Source organism: Vigna angularis, chromosome 2 (genome assembly GCF_016808095.1).
Source record: "Vigna angularis cultivar LongXiaoDou No.4 chromosome 2, ASM1680809v1, whole genome shotgun sequence".
In the NCBI taxonomy this organism is placed as follows: domain Eukaryota; kingdom Viridiplantae; phylum Streptophyta; class Magnoliopsida; order Fabales; family Fabaceae; genus Vigna; species Vigna angularis.
This window is the reverse complement of record NC_068971.1, coordinates 36,055,022-36,076,380: the sequence shown is the minus strand read 5'-3', so window position 1 is coordinate 36,076,380 and position 21,359 is coordinate 36,055,022. Positions and strand designations below refer to the sequence as shown.

Sequence of the window (21,359 nt, the reverse complement as noted above, 5' to 3'; positions counted from 1 at the left end):
ACACCGGACAAATTTAAAGTGGCGGGAAAGAGTGATTACCCTTTTGAATCCCCGGGCAGTGTGTTGTGGTTTGAGACCAAATGACCGAATAATTGTGATCGCTCGGTGTAGGGCCAGGAGCTCTCGGAGAGCGTTCCCTGGGTTTTGCGGACGAGAGTGAGAGTTCACAAACACTCTTCACCGCTCGGTTGAGAGGGATTTTCCTCTCGGTCTTTGACTTCAGCTTTGACAAGAGGGATTTATCTCTCGGCCAAGAGGGATTTACCGCTTGATCTTTAATTGCAACGATAGGAGTTTACCTCTCGGCCGAGTGGGATTTATCGCTTGGTCTTTGTCTTCAATCTCGACGAGAGGAATTTACCTCTCAGCCAAGAGGGATTTACCTCTTGGTTTTTAATTTCAACGAGAGGAGTTTACCTCTCGGCCGAGTGGGATTTACCGCTCGGTCTTTGTCTTCAATCTTGACGAGAGGGATTTACCTCTTGGCCAAGAGAGATTTACCTCTTGGTCTTTAATTTCAATAAGAGGAGTTTACCTCTCGGCTGAGTGAGATTTACCGCTCGGTCTTTGTCTTCAATTTTATCCCCAAATCTGCAACAAATCACCCCCAAATCATTTTATCCCCAATTTCTAATTAAAACCCAATTTTAAAATCAGGTGCCCTAACACCACGTAAGCACAATCTCAATTACGTGTTGACACCTAATCAGTGACTACAGCCACATCATCAGCCCATTAACTCTGTTTGCCTATATTTAACGGAAGGGACTATTTTGACTCACATAATTACAAGTAAGGATCAATTACAATTACTTTTATATAGAGGGACTAAATTGAGATTTCCGAACCAAACTGGAGACAAAATTGGGTATTAAACCATTAAAATATAAGTTTCTCTCATAATCTTTTCCTTAGGCATTAAACCCACGTCCATTCCATCCTAAATAACATTCCTACTAATCAAATCAACACACATCATATTAGTAATATTACACACACAATCAACATAACAACTATAATTTTAAGAAACATTTAAGCATTATACACCAATTAGCAGACAATAATATTCAAGTCTCAAAAACTACTTTATTCCTTATTTATTATATTTTCTATTCCTTATTTATACATTCTTATTTTGTGTGTACAACAATCAACTTCAGAATTAATTATTTTTTATATTTTTTAAAAGGATTTGACTTTCTAGATTAAAGATATAAAAGTATAATGTATTTCGTGCTTTTCGTGCTTCAGTTGATAATTATTTAAATTTAAGAACCACATATATCGTCTTTAGTTTTTCTTTTGAACTAAATTACTGCTTATGAATGTAAATTTTATCCAAAAATAAAATTTAAACATATATGAGTGAGATGAAATATCGAATTTGAGTTCCAGAATATAAAATATAAATAAAATTACTCGAAAGAATATTAAAAAGAACTAAATGTTGATAATCGAATAAATAATCGTGAAAGAGAAGCTTATGCAAAATTATCAATCATATTTTTACGTAGAGATTTTGTTAACAAACATTCTGGTACTAAATTTCAGAAAAAGTATGTCTCCAAGCTTGGTGGACAAATTACTGAGCATTAATGGAATCCATCTAAATATTATTATTCACAGCGCAACATTGTTTATTTACATGGCAAGGTATAATTCAAATCTTATACAGTTGGTTGCAGCTGATTCATATATTCCATTCCTTCCCCTTTACTTTTTCTTCTGCATTTTGGCCAAATTTTTCATTGCATTACATAGAAGACCACGTAGAAGAACCACTCCCCTTCCTCTTCAGATTACTGGATTCTTTCAGCAAGTCAAATGATGTGAATGAACGTGGAGGGACTGTCACATTCAGGTCCTTCCCAACATTCTGAAGTCCACTCTTAATTGGCACCACCTGGTTCCATAATAGAACAATCAACAAAATCCTAAGCTAATGTTTTCACATGCATCCTAAATAGCCATAAGAAATTTCCAAGTCTAGATTCTCTCCTGGATTTTATGATGATGTTCTCCACTGAACATTAACAATACAATGATGTTGGTACTTTAAAAATCTTTTGAAGAAGCGGCAAAGGAACAGCATAGAGAAACCCAGTAGAGAATCCAAATTCCAAATTCCAAATTTCCATCTTTGTTGTGTCTTCAAAATATACTTGATGTAAATTGATTTTGATGTTTGAAAATATATCAAAATAATTTTTAATACACCAAAATCACTTTATCTTGAAGATACACGGTTTATGCAAGGAGTTACAACATTAGTGTAATAAAAGGAACAATATTTCAGAAGGGTAAATTAAAAGATGGAATATGAAAGAGTGAAGATTGAGGGTACCTTCTTTGGCTGTGAGAAGGAGTTCTCATCCATTACATTTCCAGATGTAAGCACAGTCTTTGTTGATCCAGATAACTGCAATGAATTTGGTTCTAGTCCATCAATAGAGATCTTCAGGTTCACTGCGCTGGTGCCAAAGTTCACAACCTGCAAAAGTCAAGTGATTCCCAGTGATGACAGTGCTAATGAAAGAATTTCCAACAAAACAAATTTAGTATGTTGGGGGGTTTTATACGAGAAATATACTCAAAATGAGGAATAAATGCTTCTGCAAATTCAGCGTTATGCCATTAACTATAACTATGAAAATACAACTGATTCTCAAATTCTTTAAAAATTACAGAAGAGTAACTTCTGCAAAAAAACGTGTTACCTTTATTCGTATATAATTTTTGTTATCTACAGAACTTTGAAATGTTATTGCTGATGCAAGGACTGAATTGGAGGAAGAATTGGATTGAAGTGATGAACTTAGAAGTGTTGCTCCACTTGACTCTGAGAAAAATAATTGCACCCAATAGCTAGGAGTTCCATAAGCCTGATAAGAGTTGAACACAATTGCATCTGGGTTCCACCTAATGACAGAAATACAGACAATCTTAGTTTTGCCATCAACGAAGAACAATTCTACATAATTTATTAATCACCTTAGCGTATGAATTGAAACAACTTCTTCTCAGAATATTTAGAGCAATGAAATCCTCTGAAAGCACCTTTTCTTTTCTAAATTTTTGTATACATTTAGGTGGAAAAAATTTGTTCTTCAAGCAATTGTTTAGCTGAACAAAAAAAGTTAGTGATCTGCTCAACCACCCTTTTATCAGTTTACAACCATGTCTCCTTGGAGAAATCAACAAACTTTTTTGTCTATTTTATGGTGGAATCGTTTCATAAACTTCTTCTACTCAGAAAAGAACATACTGCACAGTAGGCTAGACAAAAGGGAAAACAAGATGAAAAGATAATAGAAATGTCCTGGTAAAATCATTAGAAATTACCTCCTGTCATTGGCATTAACAAAAAGTGGAGCGTAGCTGACCATTTCGATGACATCACTGCACCAGAAAGTAAAAAATGAAAATGGTGAGTACTAACTATTAAGTGGACTGGATCAGAAACTCAGATTTCATAATGCTACAACCCAAGAATAGGAAAGGAAAAGAAAGATTTCAATGCTTTTCAGCTTTGGTTTGGGAAAAAGTGCAAGATTTCAAGTTTGACCATTGTATAAAATAACATCATAAGATGTCTGAGTAAACCTGTTCTTTTCGAGTCCAATAAGGAACCCGGCTTCAGCTAGGGCTGCCAAAAGGCTTCCTGTTCCAGCATCTTTTCCAGTCACAGCATATTCACTTACAAAAGCCTGTAAAAGTGTCCAAAATAGATTGAGTACAAATGGAAATGCCAATAACTAATTAAAGAGAAGAGTTTGACAGAGATCATAAAACCTTTGGACCATTTCGTGATGTGCGGTCAAATGTGTTAGCTCTAGAAAACATGTCATTCGCATTTGTATAAACCTAAGAATAGAAACAAAGTATATGAGAGATCAATTTTTTGTACATCAAGTTAAGAATGCTATTGCATCACTATACAGGTTATAATTCTAACTAGGTTAGCATTACAACATGTATCAACCACGTGTAGCATTCTTGATATTACTATACAAAAAGAAGGGGAAATATAAAAGAAATTGTGTGAAGGGATTTGTTATGAAAGACATGTGTGAAGACATTACATGATAATCATACATATCAGCTGGATGATCTAAAGCCCGAGAAGAACCATCACAGTTTGAGATAATTTGGATATCAGGATAAGCAGTTCTTATTGCATGATAGAATTTCAGGTAGTTTCCTGGCAGTCAAAGATGTAATATAGAAGGAAAAGGCATCAGATTACTCTGTTTCAATTAGAAATGGGAAAAAATATGAAATACAGAACTATCCATTAGAATCTGTAATTATCATATATTAATAATAAATTCAACAGCAGCATTTGCCCCTCTTGGCATACATAAATAATACAGTGTCATTGTATGCTAACAATGAAAATGTTGCTTTTTCTTAGGACAGAATGAACAAGAGAAATATGCATACCACGATATTTCGGTTTTCCACAATCTTCATTCCCAACAGCAACATATCTTAGATCAAATGGCTCAGGGTGTCCCATAGCAGCTCTAAGAGAACCCCATTTTGAAGTGGGATCACCTCTTGCGAACTCAATTCCATCAAGGGCTTCCTACAATAAAAAGTTCAAGACTCTTTTCAACATACTTTTGAGTCAAGTTTCTTTAAAAAATAATGGAAAAAATACCTAATAAGAAGGGGAAAGGGAGTAGAAGAGTATGATAACATACTTGCACAAGAGGTAAAACCGCAGATGTATCAACTTCATCATTGTGGCTGACACCTAAACCAAAAATTCAATTAGAAAACAAAGAATTTTTTCCTTTCTCCTCGTTAGTAAGAAACTCAGTGGATGTTTGGTTTAACTATTTTGATGAAAATAATAGGTTATTTTTGGCAGCTTCGTGAGAGGGCTTTCGAAAAACTGTTATGAAAGCAATTCCAAACAAGCATTTGGTTAACAGAGATAGACATAAAATTACCATTGTTAAATACCCATATTGGTAAAGCACCCAAGTCCTCCGCAAGCTGCTCAACAATAACAACAACAACAACAACATGGCATCATTTACTGCTGTAACAAAAAATGAAAGTAAATTCAACTATATAGGAACTTAATAATCCTTAATATATGAAAATCAGCACTTACTTGAAGAAACTCGAAATAGCCAAGTCCATCATCAGTCCAATACATCCAAACATCACCAAAGTGCCCAGGTCTCTCCTCCCATGGTCCAACAGTTGCCTTCCACCGAAATGCATTTCTTAACCATTCTCCTTCAACGAAACAGCCACCTAATGCAATGTAATGAAAAATAGCATTCCCAGATGTTACTTCTGTACAAACTTGAGTAAAATGGAATTCGACATTGTCAAATGATGCTTACTCACACTAGAATATGCACTAAAGAAAGTAAATAAAGAAACATTATAGTAGATATGTATCTCAAGATGAATCTTAAATGACTTTGTATCTAAAGATACATGAATGAATCTAAGGGATTCCATATCACTTATACAGTTCATATGCTTTTACCTTTTCACCCATTCTTGTGAAAAATAAAAAACTAAAAAGGTATGTGACCTTAAACTTATTCTATTCAATTATTCCATTTTTATTTATCACTCACTCATTCAATACATATATACTCTTGTAGATTTTTATTAGTTTTGTTTTTATTCTTCTAAAATAAAGATTTCACGAACTTATATATAACTAATAGTTTGATTTGTTCGACTTTCATTCAAGTTATTTTATCTTTCTAGTTTTAAATTGCTTACACTGAACACTGTATATCATCTACATGATACAGTTGAAGTAATTTTTCATTGTATCTAAATGATATGATTCCATACAAAATTATGATTGAAGATTCAAAAAATAACTCAATGGTTCATTATTTGAATCTCGATCTGAATAACCTATCACAATTACTGTATTTAATGTATCATATCTTATTGTCTTTTTCCATAGAATCTGGTTTGTTTGTTGTATCCTCAAAAAGAAAGAGCCCTTCACGCTTATGCATGTCAGTTTAGAAAAATGTTTATCTTCTAATGGCATCTATAGAATTTTCACCTTCATTTTTTATTTCAGAGTTGAAAAACATATAAGCAAGTGTTAAAAATACATTAGGATAGTTAAAAATACGTTAACCTTTGCTTATTTGAGCAATTATAACCAAACAAATTCCGTTTCTGACTTTCCTCTTACTTTTCTAACCTTTCAATTAAGTTCACCTCCATTCAAGTATACTCATTTTGGAGATAAAAACTAGAGAGCACATAACACAGAACAAAAGTAATGTTTAAATTGTTTCATGTGTGTAAGACAAATTCTATTCGAAATTTCTCAATCTGAACCACAGTATGTTTACCTGGAAATCTGATAAATTTGGGTTTCAAAGCTGATAGCATTTCAAAAAGTTCAGTTCGGAAACCATGTCCCTGCACCATAAGAAAAGGATACAAATTAATCACTTTAATATGCACACAACTCTGTTATGGTCTAAGATATAGTTAATCTACTAAAGCTAAATGGTTTCAGAATGTAACACAACCTTATATGTATCCACTGGCATAGCAGACACTTGGTCTAACCATATCACACCTTTGGTGGTTGTCGCTAATTGAAGTCTTGAGTTATGATCTGTTGCTTTGGCAACCAATAAAGTCTCCACCTTTGTCCAGTTTGAAAAATCATCAGCAGTACCCCTGAAAGATCAGTATCAATATCACTCATATTATGATAATTTATGAAATTAAAACTACAGCAGGTAAAGTCTCTGTATCACATAGTCTCTGTATTACAAAAAACCGGTGCTCACATGATTGCAGATGAAGCCAGGTTCCCTACACCATTTGATCCTTTCAAGGAAACTGTTAGATTAAGTGATTCAGTTGAACGAACATAGAAGATCACTTTGTATGTCTTCCCTTGCTCAATATTCTGAAAGAAGATCAAAGTAGTAAATATTTTACTTGCAGTCTCAGACATGAAAAATACAAAAATGTCAATGAATGTAACAATATAAGGATATCACAGAATTTGCAATCAACAATTGAAATTAAATAGCAGTTTAGACTTCAAGACTACAATTTTTATGTTGTTCAATCTTTTGTTGTTTGTTTTCTATTCAGCAAATATTTGCACTTAGGATTCATGATCAATTTGATGCAAGTGTATCAATTAGCCTCTCACCATGCCCCAGAAACCAGGGTTATAAATACCAACACCTTCATCTGGGCATATGTTGTCACCTTCACTGTCACATAACACCTCCAATCGAAGTGCAACCTTGTTACGGTCAAAGAAAGAGGTACGATCAGTTTCAACGATTATTGATGATTCATTTCCAATGATTGTCCAAGGATCAATATTAGAAGGAATGTTAGGGCCCCCAGCTTCAAATCCTAAAACAATAATTCATAATATTTAAGCTATAGTTTAAAATAGTGACCTAACTATAACAATACAACAAAGTAAACAGCAGATCCTCCATTTGTTCACATTTGAACATTGATAAAGTAGTATCATCTATAATATCTAAAACCCTCCTTTTCATCAAATATTAGGATTAGGATAAGAAGTTTGAGGCAACCACATTAAAAAGTGCAAAAATAAAAGGAAATCAACAGAACGACAGCTGCAGATGGGTTGAAAATATCATTTAATTGTCACTTGTTGAAACGAAACCACCATAAATTACTTGAATAACAGTGAAAAGTTCATCAATTTTATGATGGATACCATAACTAAGGAAAGAAAAATCACAAACCTTTACATATGTTAAAAGTGTATCCATTTTTAAAGTTTAGTCAGTTAAAATCATGATGCATTTTAAATCAAGGTTTATGACATGAATTCTATGTTCTCATATTCTCTTTTATTTTGTTTCAGTTATTATCACGTTCCGTATCAAGTACAACTGATCGAAGGAATACTGTGCTTGTGCATCTGAACATGTAACTTGCATGAAAATACCAGAAAAAAAAAAAGAAAAAACCCTAGAGAAACCTTCTACTGCTGCTATTGTCATTACAAAGTGTGAAAATTATGAAAATGACCTCTGTTGCTGACAAGCTCAGCCCATAATCCCCCAGCTCCAGCATGATTGATCTCCTGAAGATGAAATTCAAGAATCTGGTCATTTTCTGATATTTTCACGTGAGGCATCATCAAATTGAACACAGAGTTTAAAGTACAATCCCGTAATCCTAACATGTATGCCGTTTATTTGATTAATTATTTCATATCACATCTTCATGCTTATCTCTTACAGCTCATGCATTGCACATGTTCTATCTAGTCCATTTAAAAAGAACACTCTCATAATAGAAAGGGAGTGGAGCTAATAAATAACAACCAACGAGTGGTAGAAACCAGACCTCAAAGAATATGCCAAAAAGTGTGTCTGGTATTGGCCTTCCAGTTGCATCAGAAGCATCTACTACTAGAGTTGTTCTCAGGTCAGTAGCAAAGCATGGGAAGACAAGGCAAAGCACTATGAACAATTGGAGCAGAGAAACATTGCATAAGGCCTTGAATGAACCCATTGTTCACAACATTCAATCTACCTGCAAACTAAGTAATGGAAACGAACATAAACTTAGATTAAAAAGGATGAAAAGGGAATAAAAATGTCAAAACAATCAATATGTCAGGCCAAAAAAAAAGAAGCACGTTTACTGTCACCACCGCTTGATCCTGCAATATGACAATAATAATAATAACAAAGAAAGAAAAAGAAATAATATTTCAATAACTGCATGGAATTGTTCCAGTCAACTTTATCCGGAAAATCCGAAATCTAGATGTTCTTTAAAGAATTTGGTTAATTTATCACAAACAACACAAAAATAAACAAAATAGGAATTTAATAAATGACAATAAAAAGTAAATCCTGAGCTCGAATTTGACGTTCTGAATGCAATTATTACCATGCCTCATGACAAATATTGTGTGAATTTAAATAATGTTCAAAAATCCAAAGAAATAAACAGTGAATTATTGCAGGTAGCTGCACTCATGCCATGTTTACTAATAATAGCAATAAAATAATGCATAGATTATGAAACAGGTGTCACCCATAACACGATCAAGTTATAAGAAGAAAACAAAAAAAAGACTATCATTAACAAGAAAAAGGGTCACTGATTCACTGATTGGAGAGCTAAAAACACTCACGATTATGCTTGATCGAAGCAGAAGGTAAAGTAGAATGTAAGGAGTTAAAGAAAAGGTGTCTGTTTGTGTGGAGTGGTTGGTCTGAATCTGCTGGTGTTTTACTTCTCTTTATAGAGAAAGATTTGATCAGTGAGAGTGAAGCGAAAGAGATGATGCAAAGATATTGAGTAGGTATTTTTGCCTTCGCTTCCACGGTTGAAAGAGGAACTGTGATGTCTTCAACACAGACATTTGTGCGTTGTAAATCGATTTGTTTTAAGATTTTCTTCTATTCGGTGTGCGGGACCCACCTCAGTGTGCCGTTCCAGCATCATTGCGTGGCGTAACCACATAACAGACAACCTCAATTTTTCTCACTTTTTGTTTTTTTTCTGTAGTTGATACATTTTTATCCTATTCTTTGCAGAAGAGTTTATCCACTCATAGAAACATGTCATTGTAGCAGTTCTTTTAATAAAAGTTAAACCATAAAGAGTAACATAAAATAATTATTAATAGTATAGTAATAATACATAACTTTAGTACACATATATATAATTACTTGTTTATTTTTTGAATAATATCGCGTCATAATCTCTAGCTGAACTGAACAAGGTATGACAAAGCATTAGATATGCTTTAGATACATATATGGTTATAACTTGTCTATGATTTCGGGTCTTACAACAAACTTTATTGTGAGATCTCGAAATTTTAAACATAATTAACACGTCAAATCTATAATTATTACACTGCTGAGTCACCTGTCAGCTTCTATGAAAGCGTCTCGTCACACGTTCAGTGCATTAAAAACGCATCCAACGCTGCATGCACGAGCGCCACTTGTCACGTTGGAAGGTTCTGAAGTCAGAGTGAGTGTGCAGGTGTCGGATCGGAAGACGTTCGTCCGCACGAACGTGGATTGAACAAAATGAGTTTTCGAAAAAAACCCTTCCACTCACCTGTACCACTCCTCTTCTTCCTCAGCAACCTCAACTCTTCATCTTCTCCAACTTCTCTCTAGAACATCCCAAACTTCTCTCTTCTGTAACTCACCGTTTCCTTCTCCGATCACGTTTCAGAACCGTAGGAACGTTCGTCCAGCTGTGATATTCCTTTTGGACTGAACAGAATTTGGATCGGAACTGGTAAGTTCTCGTCGTTAACCGTTTATCTTTTTCTGGTTTCATGCGAACCCTAGTTTTGGTTGCATGCATGGATTCTAGGTCTGAGTCATTCTGATTTTTGGTGTTTTAGACTAAGTGGAAGTTGTTGAGTGAACCTGGGTGTAGGACGCTGTTAGAGGTCGAACCAAAAATCTTGCTTTTGGGAGTACACTGCTAACCAGGTAAGGGAAGCTTAGTAATTTAATTTATACCTGTATGTTGTATGTAAACCTGATATGAACTGAATGTATGAGATGTATGTTGGTTGAATATGCATGATCGAACGTTGTTGTGCTGAATGAATAAGATATATGTCGGTTGAAATGTATGTTATGGTTGAGTCGTGCGAATATGTCGTATACATGCTTAGAAATGAGTGAATGTAAGTGAAATTTGATTATGAACTTCCCTATGATAACGTACGTCCGACATTAAACGGTTCTTGACCGTTTGGTGTCCTAGTAAAATTCTTTGAAATAGAATACTTTCATTTGGGAAGGATTCTGGTCGAGGATGAGTTGTGTCGATCAACCTTGTTAATACAGATCATCCATCTGTGTTGACCGACAGTGTCGAGCACCCTTCTTAATATAGGTCGTCCATCTGGGTCGACCGACCGTGTCAAGCACCCTTCTTAATCCAGGTTGTCCATATGTGTCGAGCAACCTTGTTAATACAGATCATCCATCTGTGTCGACCTACTGTGTCGATCATCCTTGTGACTACAGATCATCCATCTGTGTCGACCTACTGTGTCGATCATCCTTGTGACTACAGATCATCCATCTGTGTCGACCTACTGTGTCGATCATCTTTATGACTACAGATCATCCATCTGTGTCGACCTACTGTGTCGAACATCTTTGTGACTACAGATCGTCCATCTGTGTCGACCTACTGTGTCGATCATCCTTGTGAATACAGATCATCCATCTGTGTCGACCTACTGTGTCGATCATCCTTGTGACTACAGATCATCCATCTGTGTCGACCTACTGTGTCGATCATCCTTGTGACTACAGATCATCCATCTGTGTCGACCTACTGTGTCGATCATCTTTGTGACTACAGATCATCCATCTGTGTCGACCTACTGTGTCGAACATCTTTGTGACTACAGATCGTCCATCTGTGTCGACCTACTGTGTCGATCATCCTTGTGACTACAGATCATCCATCTGTGTCGACCTTCTGTGTCGATCATCCTTGTGACTACAGATCATCCATCTGTGTCGACCTACTGTGTCGATCATCCGTGTGACTACAGATCATACATCTGTGTCGACCTACTGTGTTGATCACCCTTGTGACTACAGATCTTCCATCTGTGTCGACCTGCTGTGTCGATCACCCTTGTGACCACAGATCATTCATCTGTGTCGACCGACAGTGTCGAGTAACCTTGATTAATACAGGTCGTCCATCTATTTGGTAATTGGTTCTATTCTGTTTTGGAACTGAGTAAATTCTTCGGTTTTGTTCTCCACGGTTGTCCTCATTATGAAGGGGGCTGAACGTTCGTCTCTTTTAAGAAAGTGGAACATAGAATGATAATGTGAATAAAAGGAAGTATTAAGGTGTGCGAACACTATAAGAAGTGAAATTACAATTTTGGTATTTGAACGAGCGTTCCATGGAGGGACGACTCTGATGTTTATTGAATATTAAATTTTTGGTAAAGTATGACTGTGGATGAGTTAAGCCTCGCAGTCCATCCTGATGTTCTGTGAATACTATCTTCATGTAGAGGAAGTATGTCATGTGTGGGAACGGAAGGAGGTCCTTAGTCCATAAGTTAACATGGGCGACGTAAGAACGGACTGACCTCGAGTGGCAGCTGTTTGGTGTATCCCAGTTACTACACCACTCGGGTGCAAGGACGCTTGTAACTACACAGATTCATACAGTCCGGACGGTCGGTCTAGTATTTATATATTTATACTTTGGATGATGTTATATGTGTTGAAGTTATGTGTTTTGTTTGAATAGAAATGTTGAAGTATGAATTTAAATTACTTAAGCTTACCCTTTCGTTCTTCTTTGTGTTGTCATTTTGTATATGTACGTCCGTCTTGTCTTTGCAATGATCATCCGTGTGGATGTGAGCAGATGGTGGTGCGTCCCTTGAAGAAGTGCTAGAAGAAGAAAATATGGAGGACGCGAATCTGGTAGATGTTGAAGTGAAAGTCGAGCCTTAGAGCGCTCGCTCGTGTGTTTTAGTTTCGTTAAGTTTATTTTGGCGGACGTTCGGTTATAGTTCTGTAAAACCGTTCGACCTTGAACTCGTGTACATTTTAAGCGTTCGTTATTTCTGTATACTTATGCCGTTCGGTTTTAACACTCGTTCGGTTTGTTTTTGTAAGACTGCACTGTTTTATTCGCTTAATGTAATTAATTCTGATTATGGTAATTACTATATTCTGGGATGTTACATTAGTGGTATCAGAGCAGTTTTGTTCTCTTAAAGGACGCTGTAGGTTATGAGTGCATTGTGTTTTTGCTGTGTGCTTATTGTGTTTAATGAGTTATTGTTTTTAACTCTTTGCACATTGCTAACGTTCGTCTTCCTCTGTATCCAGAGAACGAATGGCGCCTAGACTCCCTCCTCCTCCTCAACCTACTGAACCAGATGCATCTAACAACGCTAGGTTGTTGGAGACGGTGATCGAGCGGTTACAGCAACAGAATACAACCTTAATGGAACAAAATGCCACCCTGATGCAACAAAATCAAAGTGCCATGCAGAGTTTGGAAGCTTCTCGTGCTAACTCGGAAACAACTCAAAGACAGCTGATGGAGATTCTAGCAGCAACAAGGCACACTTCGGGAGCGTCTTCTTCCAACGCTGCCCCGCCTACTGCTGAGTGGAGCCTGGAGAGTTTCCTCCAACACCATCCGGCTAAGTTCAGTGGGAAAGGTCTTCCAGACGAAGCGGATCAGTGGTTAAGGGATATAGAGAAGATCTTCAACGCCAAGAGATGTCCAGATGAGAATAGATTGGCGTACGCAGAATATTTGTTGACGGGAGAAGCGAGTCATTGGTGGACGAGCGCGAGAGCTATACTAGCGGACGCGCAACAGCCGATCACTTGGGAAGTATTTAGGGCTAAGTTTTATGAAGAATATTTTCCGGACAGTGTTCGGTTTGCGAAGGAGGTGGAATTTCTACAATTGGTGCAAGGGGGTATGTCTGTTTCCGAATATACCAATAAGTTCAAGCATCTCGTCAGGTTTAATACTATGGCCACAAGTGAAGTGTGGCAGTGTAGAAAGTTTGAGAACGGATTACGGAGCGACTTGAAAGTATTGATTTCTAGTTTGTGTATCCGAACGTTTCCTGCTATGGTTGAGAGAGCCAAAGTCTTGGAGAGGAACATGGCAGAAGCGGAACGGCAGAAGAGGTCGCAATAAGTGAGTAGAGGACCGATCGTGTCCAGAGGAGGAGCTGTTCAGAGGAGACCTCCTTACGCTCGTCCAAACCCGCCTTCTCATGCAAGCGGATCACAAGCAGTGGTTCCTGTCGGACAGTTTGGACAGGGAAGTGTAGTTTGCTACCGGTGTGGAGGGCCACATTATAGGTCTTCATGTCCTCAGTTGTGTTAGCAAAATGATGCAGATGAAATTTTGATGATGTCCAAATCAAGTCAAGACCAATCAAGAATCAAAATGATTTGAAGTTTGTATTATGATGGAAAGCTTTTGTAATACTCTTAGATATATGTATAGGACTTAGATCAGAAAAAGAAAAGTGTTTTGTAAAATTACTATAGTAAATCATTGCAACAAAACACAATAGTACTATTCACATGAATAGTAACACTATTCACGTGAATAGTGACGGTTAACGGTAAGAGTATCGCACTTAACACGGACGTTGGAAAAACTAGTCATTGAAGAAACTAGCCGTTTATGACCATTGAAGAAACTAGCCGTTTATGACCGTTGGACAAACTAGCCGTTTATGGCCGTTGGAGAAACTAGCCGTTAAGTTTGTCTTTTAGTAAATGGAAGAGCCTTTGGATGAGTCTATAAATAGACTCTCATTTTCTCTCAAGTAAGAAACCAGAGACACAGAAACTCTTCCCTTGTGCTCAAAATACTCAGAAATTCTTGAGACTTGTGTGTTCTTGTTCGGCTTGTGAAACTCGTGTCTGTGGAGCTGGTGAAGTGCTGCTACGGTGACAGAGGAAATAGCCGGTTCATCCTTGGTGTGTCTAAGGAGGTGTTCGGAAGAGAATCATCCTTCGTGAAGTATTCGGAGGAGGTGTTCATCCTTCGTGAAGTATTCGGAGGAGGTGTTCATCCTTTGTGAAGACTCAAAGGAGGTGTAGTTTCATCTCTTGTGGTATCAAGAGAGGTGGTTTCTAAACTCTTACAAATTGTTTCTTTGTGATTGTAATTTGTAATTGTTTTGTGATTAGTGAATTGTTTATCTTACTTTGAGATAAACGACTGGACGTAGGATTGGTAAGATCCGAACCAGGATAAAATCATCTGTGCAAATTTCTCTCAACCTTACTCTTGCTTTATTTGTCTTTATTAATTGCTAAGTAAGTTTATTTGAGTAGAAATTAAAAGGCACACGTTTGTATTAAAATCCCTCTTGGTTTGTTATTCCACGCTAACCATTCCGCTGCAGCCGCCCTGACAATTGGTATCAGAGCTTGCTTTGATAGTCATTCAAATGGCAGGATCGTATCAAACATTTGTAGAGGGTGCATCAATCAATAGACCACCACTATTCACAGGTGAAAATTACGCATTTTGGAAGGTCAGAATGCAAATTTTTATGGAATCGATTGATATAGATATTTGGGATGCTGTTGCATTTGGTCCTTTTGTTGCAACTAACAATATGCAGGAACCAAAGCCCCGTGACCAATGGACCATTGAAGAAAAGAGAAGATCTCAGAATGATGTAAAAGCCCGGAATATCATTGCATCAGCATTGACTGTTGATGAGTTCTACAGGGTCTCTGTCTGCAAAAGCGCTAAAGAAATGTGGGAAACTTTAAGAGTAACTCATGAAGGCAGAGATGAAATTGGGTATGCTAAAACGAATACTTTGATCATGGAAGAGAATAATTCAAGCTCTTCATCAAGCACAACATCAAGTATGGGTGATTCTGATGAGCAAGCATATATCTGTTTAGTAGTGAACGATGACGCTGGAAGCCAAGTAAGTACCTCTAGCGATTCTGATGATTCTGATCATATTGATGAAGATGAATTACATGAAATTTATGCTGCTTTAATAGTAGAATCTGAAAAATTAGATAAAGCCCATCAGAAATTGAAAAAGGATTTCAAAAATTTAAAGTTAAATTTTGAAAATATTTCTGAAGAAAATAAAAATTTGAAATCAGACTTCGAAAATATTCTTGAAGAAAATAAGAATTTAAAATTAAATTTTGAAAATATTTTTGAAGAAAATAAAGTTTTATTTTTTGAAAAGGGTAAATTTACTAGTAGTGATGAATGTGTTTCTTGTGAAAATTTTAAGAAACTACTAGAACAAACAACCTTAGGAGAATGTAGTAAAAATAATGAAAATAAGGTTGTTAAAAATAAGTATGTTCCTAGAATTAAAAATAAACATAATCATAGAACCCGTAGAACATGGGTAGAAAAAGGAACAACTTATAGGAACACAAACTTTGTATCATGCTTTTATTGTATGAAAAAGGGTCATACTTCAAATAAATGTAAAATTAAGCATTATGGTGTTCCAAGTGGTAGATATATTTGGGTTGTAAAATGATTTCAAATTTTCAAACTAACCCAAAGGACCCATACAAAATAGTTGGGTACCTATTTTTTTAATATTTAAAATTTCTTTAAAACAAAATTTAAGAAAATTTTTATTCTAAGACCGATAAAACTATTTTTTTGGATATCTTCTAATATATAAAGCATATATAGTTTTAAATCGGAAAACTTTTTATGTGAGCATGTTGTCTTTGATGAAATTGTAGACCTTGAGGCAAAACCACTTGAGTCAGTTGAATTACATGCAGGCAATGACGAAGATGATTAGAAGACAACAAATGAAGCAAATATTGATGCCAATCCTCAAGATGAAGATCTCAACAATGTTTTATAAGCTCTTTCTCCTAAAAATATTTGCTTTAAATATCCTATTGTGCATGCTTGAATGAATCTTTAAATTTGAAATATTTTTAGCTCATATGCATACATGCTTTTATTAAGGGGGAGTATTATCTTAGGGGGAGAACATCAAACACAACTTTTTAATTATGATCAAAAAGGGGGAGAAAATGTTTAAAGCTTATTTGCTTATTTGTGTTTATTCACTAATGCACTTTTTCTTCCATAAGTTGTGTTTTATCCAGATTATTACTAAAAGCTTTAAATCAAAGGAGTTTTTGATCATCATCAAAAAGGGGGAGATTGTTAGCAAAATGATGCAGATGAAATTTTGATGATGTCCAAATCAAGTCAAGACCAATCAAGAATCAAAATGATTTGAAGTTTGTATTATGATGGAAAGCTTTTGTAATACTCTTAGATATATGTATAGGACTTAGATCAGAAAAAGAAAAGTGTTTTGTAAAATTACTATAGTAAATCATTGCAACAAAACACAATAGTACTATTCACATGAATAGTAACACTATTCACGTGAATAGTGACGGTTAACGGTAAGAGTATCGCACTTAACACGGACGTTGGAAAAACTAGTCATTGAAGAAACTAGCCGTTAAGTTTGTCTTTTAGTAAATGGAAGAGCCTTTGGATGAGTCTATAAATAGACTCTCATTTTCTCTCAAGTAAGAAACCAGAGACACAGAAACTCTTCCCTTGTGCTCAAAATACTCAGAAATTCTTGAGACTTGTGTGTTCTTGTTCGGCTTGTGAAACTCGTGTCTGTGGAGCTGGTGAAGTGCTGCTACGGTGACAGAGGAAATAGCCGGTTCATCCTTGGTGTGTCTAAGGAGGTGTTCGGAAGAGAATCATCCTTCGTGAAGTATTCGGAGGAGGTGTTCATCCTTCGTGAAGTATTCGGAGGAGGTGTTCATCCTTTGTGAAGACTCAAAGGAGGTGTAGTTTCATCTCTTGTGGTATCAAGAGAGGTGGTTTCTAAACTCTTACAAATTGTTTCTTTGTGATTGTAATTTGTAATTGTTTTGTGATTAGTGAATTGTTTATCTTACTTTGAGATAAACGACTGGACGTAGGATTGGTAAGATCCGAACCAGGATAAAATCATCTGTGCAAATTTCTCTCAACCTTACTCTTGCTTTATTTGTCTTTATTAATTGCTAAGTAAGTTTATTTGAGTAGAAATTAAAAGGCACACGTTTGTATTAAAATCCCTCTTGGTTTGTTATTCCACGCTAACCATTCCGCTGCAGCCGCCCTGACAAGTTGGTGGGAGTAAAGCACTGTAATCGTTGTGGAAGAAACGGACACTCGGATCATGAGTGCAATATGAGTGGGCGTGCAGTGATGAGGCCACCCAATGCTGGAAGAAATCAGGCGAGAGGAGGACGTGCCCAAGCAAGTGGGCGAGTGTATGCTATAACGAGCGCTGAGGCAGCGAGCTCAGGTAATCTTATTGTTGGTGAGTGCATGCTGTTTGGTAGATCATGCTGTGCTTTGTTTGATTCGGGGGCGACGCACTCCTTCATCTCGAAGGCGTGTGTTGAAAAACTGGGATTAGAAGTGAGCGAGATGCAGTTTGATCTGGTGGTGTCTACCCCAGCAGCTGGTGAGGTTAGGACGTCCACTATGTGCGTCAAGTGTCCTATAGAAGTGGAGGGACGTAAGTTTAAAGTTAGCCTCATCTGCTTACCTCTTCAAGGTTTGGAGGTGATCTTAGGGATGGATTGGTTGGCTGCCAATCGCATTCTTATTGATTGTGGAGCGAAGGAATTGATTTTTCCTGGTGAAGAAGAAGAAGTTCTTTCAGTGACGCTCGGTCAGCTGAAAGAAGATATTATGGAGGGCGCTAGCTGTTTCTTCATTATGACGCATGAAGACGGAGGAGTTAGGAATGAGAATTTCGGACGATCGTCCACTATTGGCAGCAATGGATGATCGGTTGTGGATGAGTTCGCGGACGTTTTTCCGGAGGAGATCCCTGGACTTCCCCCTCAGCGTGAAGTGGAGTTCACCATTGATTTGGTGACGACAGCGGCTCCCATCTCGGTCCAGCCTTATAGAATGTCGCCTGCGGAGTTAGCTGAACTCAAGGAGCAGATTGAAGAGTTGATAGAGAAGAAGTTCATTAGGCCGAGCGTCTCACCTTGGGGAGCGCCCGTGCTGTTAGTAAGGAAGAAGGATGGCAGCTCTCGGTTATGTATAGACTACAGGAAATTAAATAAGCTGACCATCAAGAACAAGTACCCATTGCCAAGGATAGATGACTTGCTGGATCAATTACATGGGGCTGCTGTGTTCTCGAAGATTGATTTGAGATCCGGATATCATCAAATCAGAGTTAAGGAAGACGACATCCAGAAGACGGCATTCAGGTCTCGTTATGGGCATTATGAATATGTGGTGATGCCTTTTGGAGTGACGAACGCCCCAGCAGTGTTCATGGAGTATATGAACCGCATATTCAGGCCCTATTTGGATAAGTTTGTGGTCGTCTTCATAGATGATATTCTCATCTATTCCAAGACCGAAGACGAGCATGAGGAACATCTTAGACTTGTACTTGGAGTGTTGCGGGAGAAGGAATTATATGCCAAGTTGTCTAAGTGCGAATTCTGGATGAGGGAGATTCAGTTTTTGGGTCATGTGGTGTCGGCTGGAGGCATCTCGGTAGATCCAGCGAAAGTACGAGCGGTACTGGAATGGGAGAGTCCGCGTTCGGTCACTGAGGTGCGTAGTTTTGTTGGACTGGCGGGCTACTACAGGCGTTTCATTGAAGGCTTTGCTAGAATAGTGGCGCCGCTAACTCAGTTGACCCGTAAAGATCAGCCGTTCGCTTGGACCGATCGTTGTGAGGCTAGTTTCCAAGAGTTGAAAGTGAAATTGACGAGCGCTCCAGTGTTAGTTATTCCGGACACTTCTAAACCTTTTGAGGTGTACTGCGACGCTTCTCACCAAGGTCTGGGATGCGTTTTGATGCAAGAGAAGCGAGCGGTAGCTTATGCGTCTCGACAGTTGAGGACTCACGAGAGGAATTACCCAACGCACGACCTGGAGTTGGCAGCGGTCGTTTTTGCGCTGAAGATTTGGAGGCATTTCTTGTATGGATCCACGTTCCAAGTCTTCAGTGATCACAAGAGTCTCAAGTACCTCTTTGATCAGAAGGAGTTGAATATGAGGCAGAGGAGGTGGCTCGAGTTCTTGAAGGACTATGATTTTGAACTGCTGTATCACCCTGGGAAAGCTAACGTGGTGGCGGACGCCCTAAGCAGGAAGGCAGTTCATGTCTCAGTAATGATGGTTAGAGAGTTAATTTTGGTGGAGAGCTTCTGAGATCTAAGGTTGTAGTTCGAGTTGGAACCGAACAACATCAAATGTTGTAACCTTAGGATATCCAACAACCTTTTTGACCGGATCAGAATGAAACAACGTGAGGATGAAGAGCTGGTGAAGATTTTAAGCGCGCTCGGTTCGGATCAAGCCAAGGAGTTCAATACGGGAACAGACGGCCTATTAAGATACATGGATAGGACGTGCGTTCCTAATGATGGTGAGCTGAAGCGAATCATACTGGAGGAAGCACACCATGGTCGTCTTAGCATACATCCCGGTATGTCTAAGATGTATCAAGACCTTCGACGCTCGTTCTGGTGGCCTGGAATGAAGAGTGATGTCGCTCGGTTTGTAGCATCCTGCTTGACTTGTCAACGTGCAAAGGCTGAACACCAACGACCAGGCGGCTTACTTCAACAACTGGAGATTCCTGAATGGAAGTGGGACAGCATCTCCATGGATTTCGTGACCCATCTACCACGCACGGTCAGGAATCATGATTCGATTTGGGTAATCGTGGACAGATTAACGAAGAGCACACACTTCCTAGCAGTTAACTTGAAGATGTCGATGACCAACCTAGCCAAGTTGTATATCCAAGAGATCATTCGCCTACATGGAGTACCGTCGAGCATCATTTCCGATCGAGACACAAGGTTCACTTCGCGGTTTTGGCAGTCACTTCAAAGCGAGCTCGGTAGTAAGTTGCAAATGAGTTCGGCATATCACCCTCAGACGGACGGTCAGTCTGAACGGACCATCCAGACGCTAGAAGATTTGCTGAGGACGTGCGTCCTAGATCACTTGGGCGCATGGGATGAGGTTCTGCCGCTCGTAGAGTTCACGTATAACAACAGTTTCCAGGCGAGCATTGGAATGGCACCGTTCGAAGCACTCTATGGGAGGAAATGCCGAACGCCACTTTGTTGGTTCAAGGAAGGAGAGCACGTGCTGACTGGACCTGAGCTTATCCAACAAACGACCGAGAAAGTCAAGCTAATCCAGGAGAGGTTGAAGACGTCGTTGAGCAGGCAGAAGTCGTACGCTGATAAGAGGAGAAGACCGTTGGAATTCGCTGCAGGAGACCATGTGTTCCTTCGACTCAATCCAGTCACTGGTGTAGGACGAGCCGTTCGTCCAAAGAAGCTGTCTCCCAAGTTCATTGGACCGTACCAGATCCTGAGGAAGATCGGAACAGTAGCGTACGAGCTTGCATTGCCGCCCCAGCTATCCAACCTTCATCCCGTTTTCCATGTTTCTCAACTTCGGAAGTATATAGCAAATCCATCACATGTACTAGAGTTGGAAGACATTCAACTACGTCCAGACCGAACGTTAAAATTACATCCAGTCCGAATGGAAGATAGCCGCACCAAGTACTACAAAGGCAAGGAAGTTCGTTTGGTGAAGATGGTGTGGGACGCTAAGACTGGTGATTCAACGTGGGAGGTTGAGAGCGCCATGAAGGACTTGTACCCTAGTCTATTTTCAGGCGAGTCTTTAAATTTTCGAGGTCGAAAATTTTTGTAGATAGGTGGAATGTGAGATCTCGAAATTTTAAACATAATTAACACGTCAAATCTGTAATTATTACA

General features: G+C 38.1%; 1 protein-coding gene across 2 annotated transcripts; it reads right to left on the bottom strand.

Annotated features, from left to right (window-relative positions):
* Positions 1 to 1,586: 1,586 nt before the first annotated feature.
* Positions 1,587 to 9,404, bottom strand: LOC108329307 (alpha-L-arabinofuranosidase 1). 2 transcript variants are annotated; one of them, XM_017563467.2, is made up of 18 exons: positions 9,164 to 9,404; positions 8,365 to 8,560; positions 8,044 to 8,098; positions 7,178 to 7,389; positions 6,804 to 6,925; positions 6,537 to 6,690; positions 6,354 to 6,423; positions 5,126 to 5,271; positions 4,959 to 5,004; positions 4,707 to 4,759; positions 4,444 to 4,588; positions 4,083 to 4,201; positions 3,793 to 3,864; positions 3,604 to 3,707; positions 3,343 to 3,399; positions 2,718 to 2,919; positions 2,345 to 2,491; positions 1,587 to 1,903 (listed from the first exon to the last, which is right to left on the bottom strand). In XM_017563467.2, the coding sequence occupies exons 2-18, from the start codon at positions 8,530 to 8,532 to the stop codon at positions 1,754 to 1,756; spliced, it is 2,022 nt and encodes a 673-aa protein (XP_017418956.1). In that variant the 5' UTR covers positions 8,533 to 8,560; positions 9,164 to 9,404; the 3' UTR covers positions 1,587 to 1,753. The 2 variants fall into 2 exon arrangements, with proteins under 2 accessions (XP_017418956.1, XP_052729389.1); XM_052873429.1 differs by lacking the exons at positions 7,178 to 7,389; positions 9,164 to 9,404 and having other exon boundaries at positions 8,365 to 8,558.
* Between the last annotated feature and the right edge of the window lie 11,955 nt (positions 9,405 to 21,359).

Excerpts from the sequence above, each read along its gene's own strand:
- LOC108329307 (XM_017563467.2), bottom strand. The coding sequence starts at position 8,532 with ATGGGTTCATTCAAGGCCTTATGCAATGTTTCTCTGCTCCAATTGTTC. Across the intron at positions 8,099-8,364 it reads TTTTTGGCATATTCTTTGAG|GAGATCAATCATGCTGGAGC; the intron begins GTCTGGTTTCTA and ends TTTCATCTTCAG. Across the intron at positions 3,865-4,082 it reads CTGATATGTATGATTATCAT|GTTTATACAAATGCGAATGA; the intron begins GTAATGTCTTCA and ends TTCTATTCTTAG.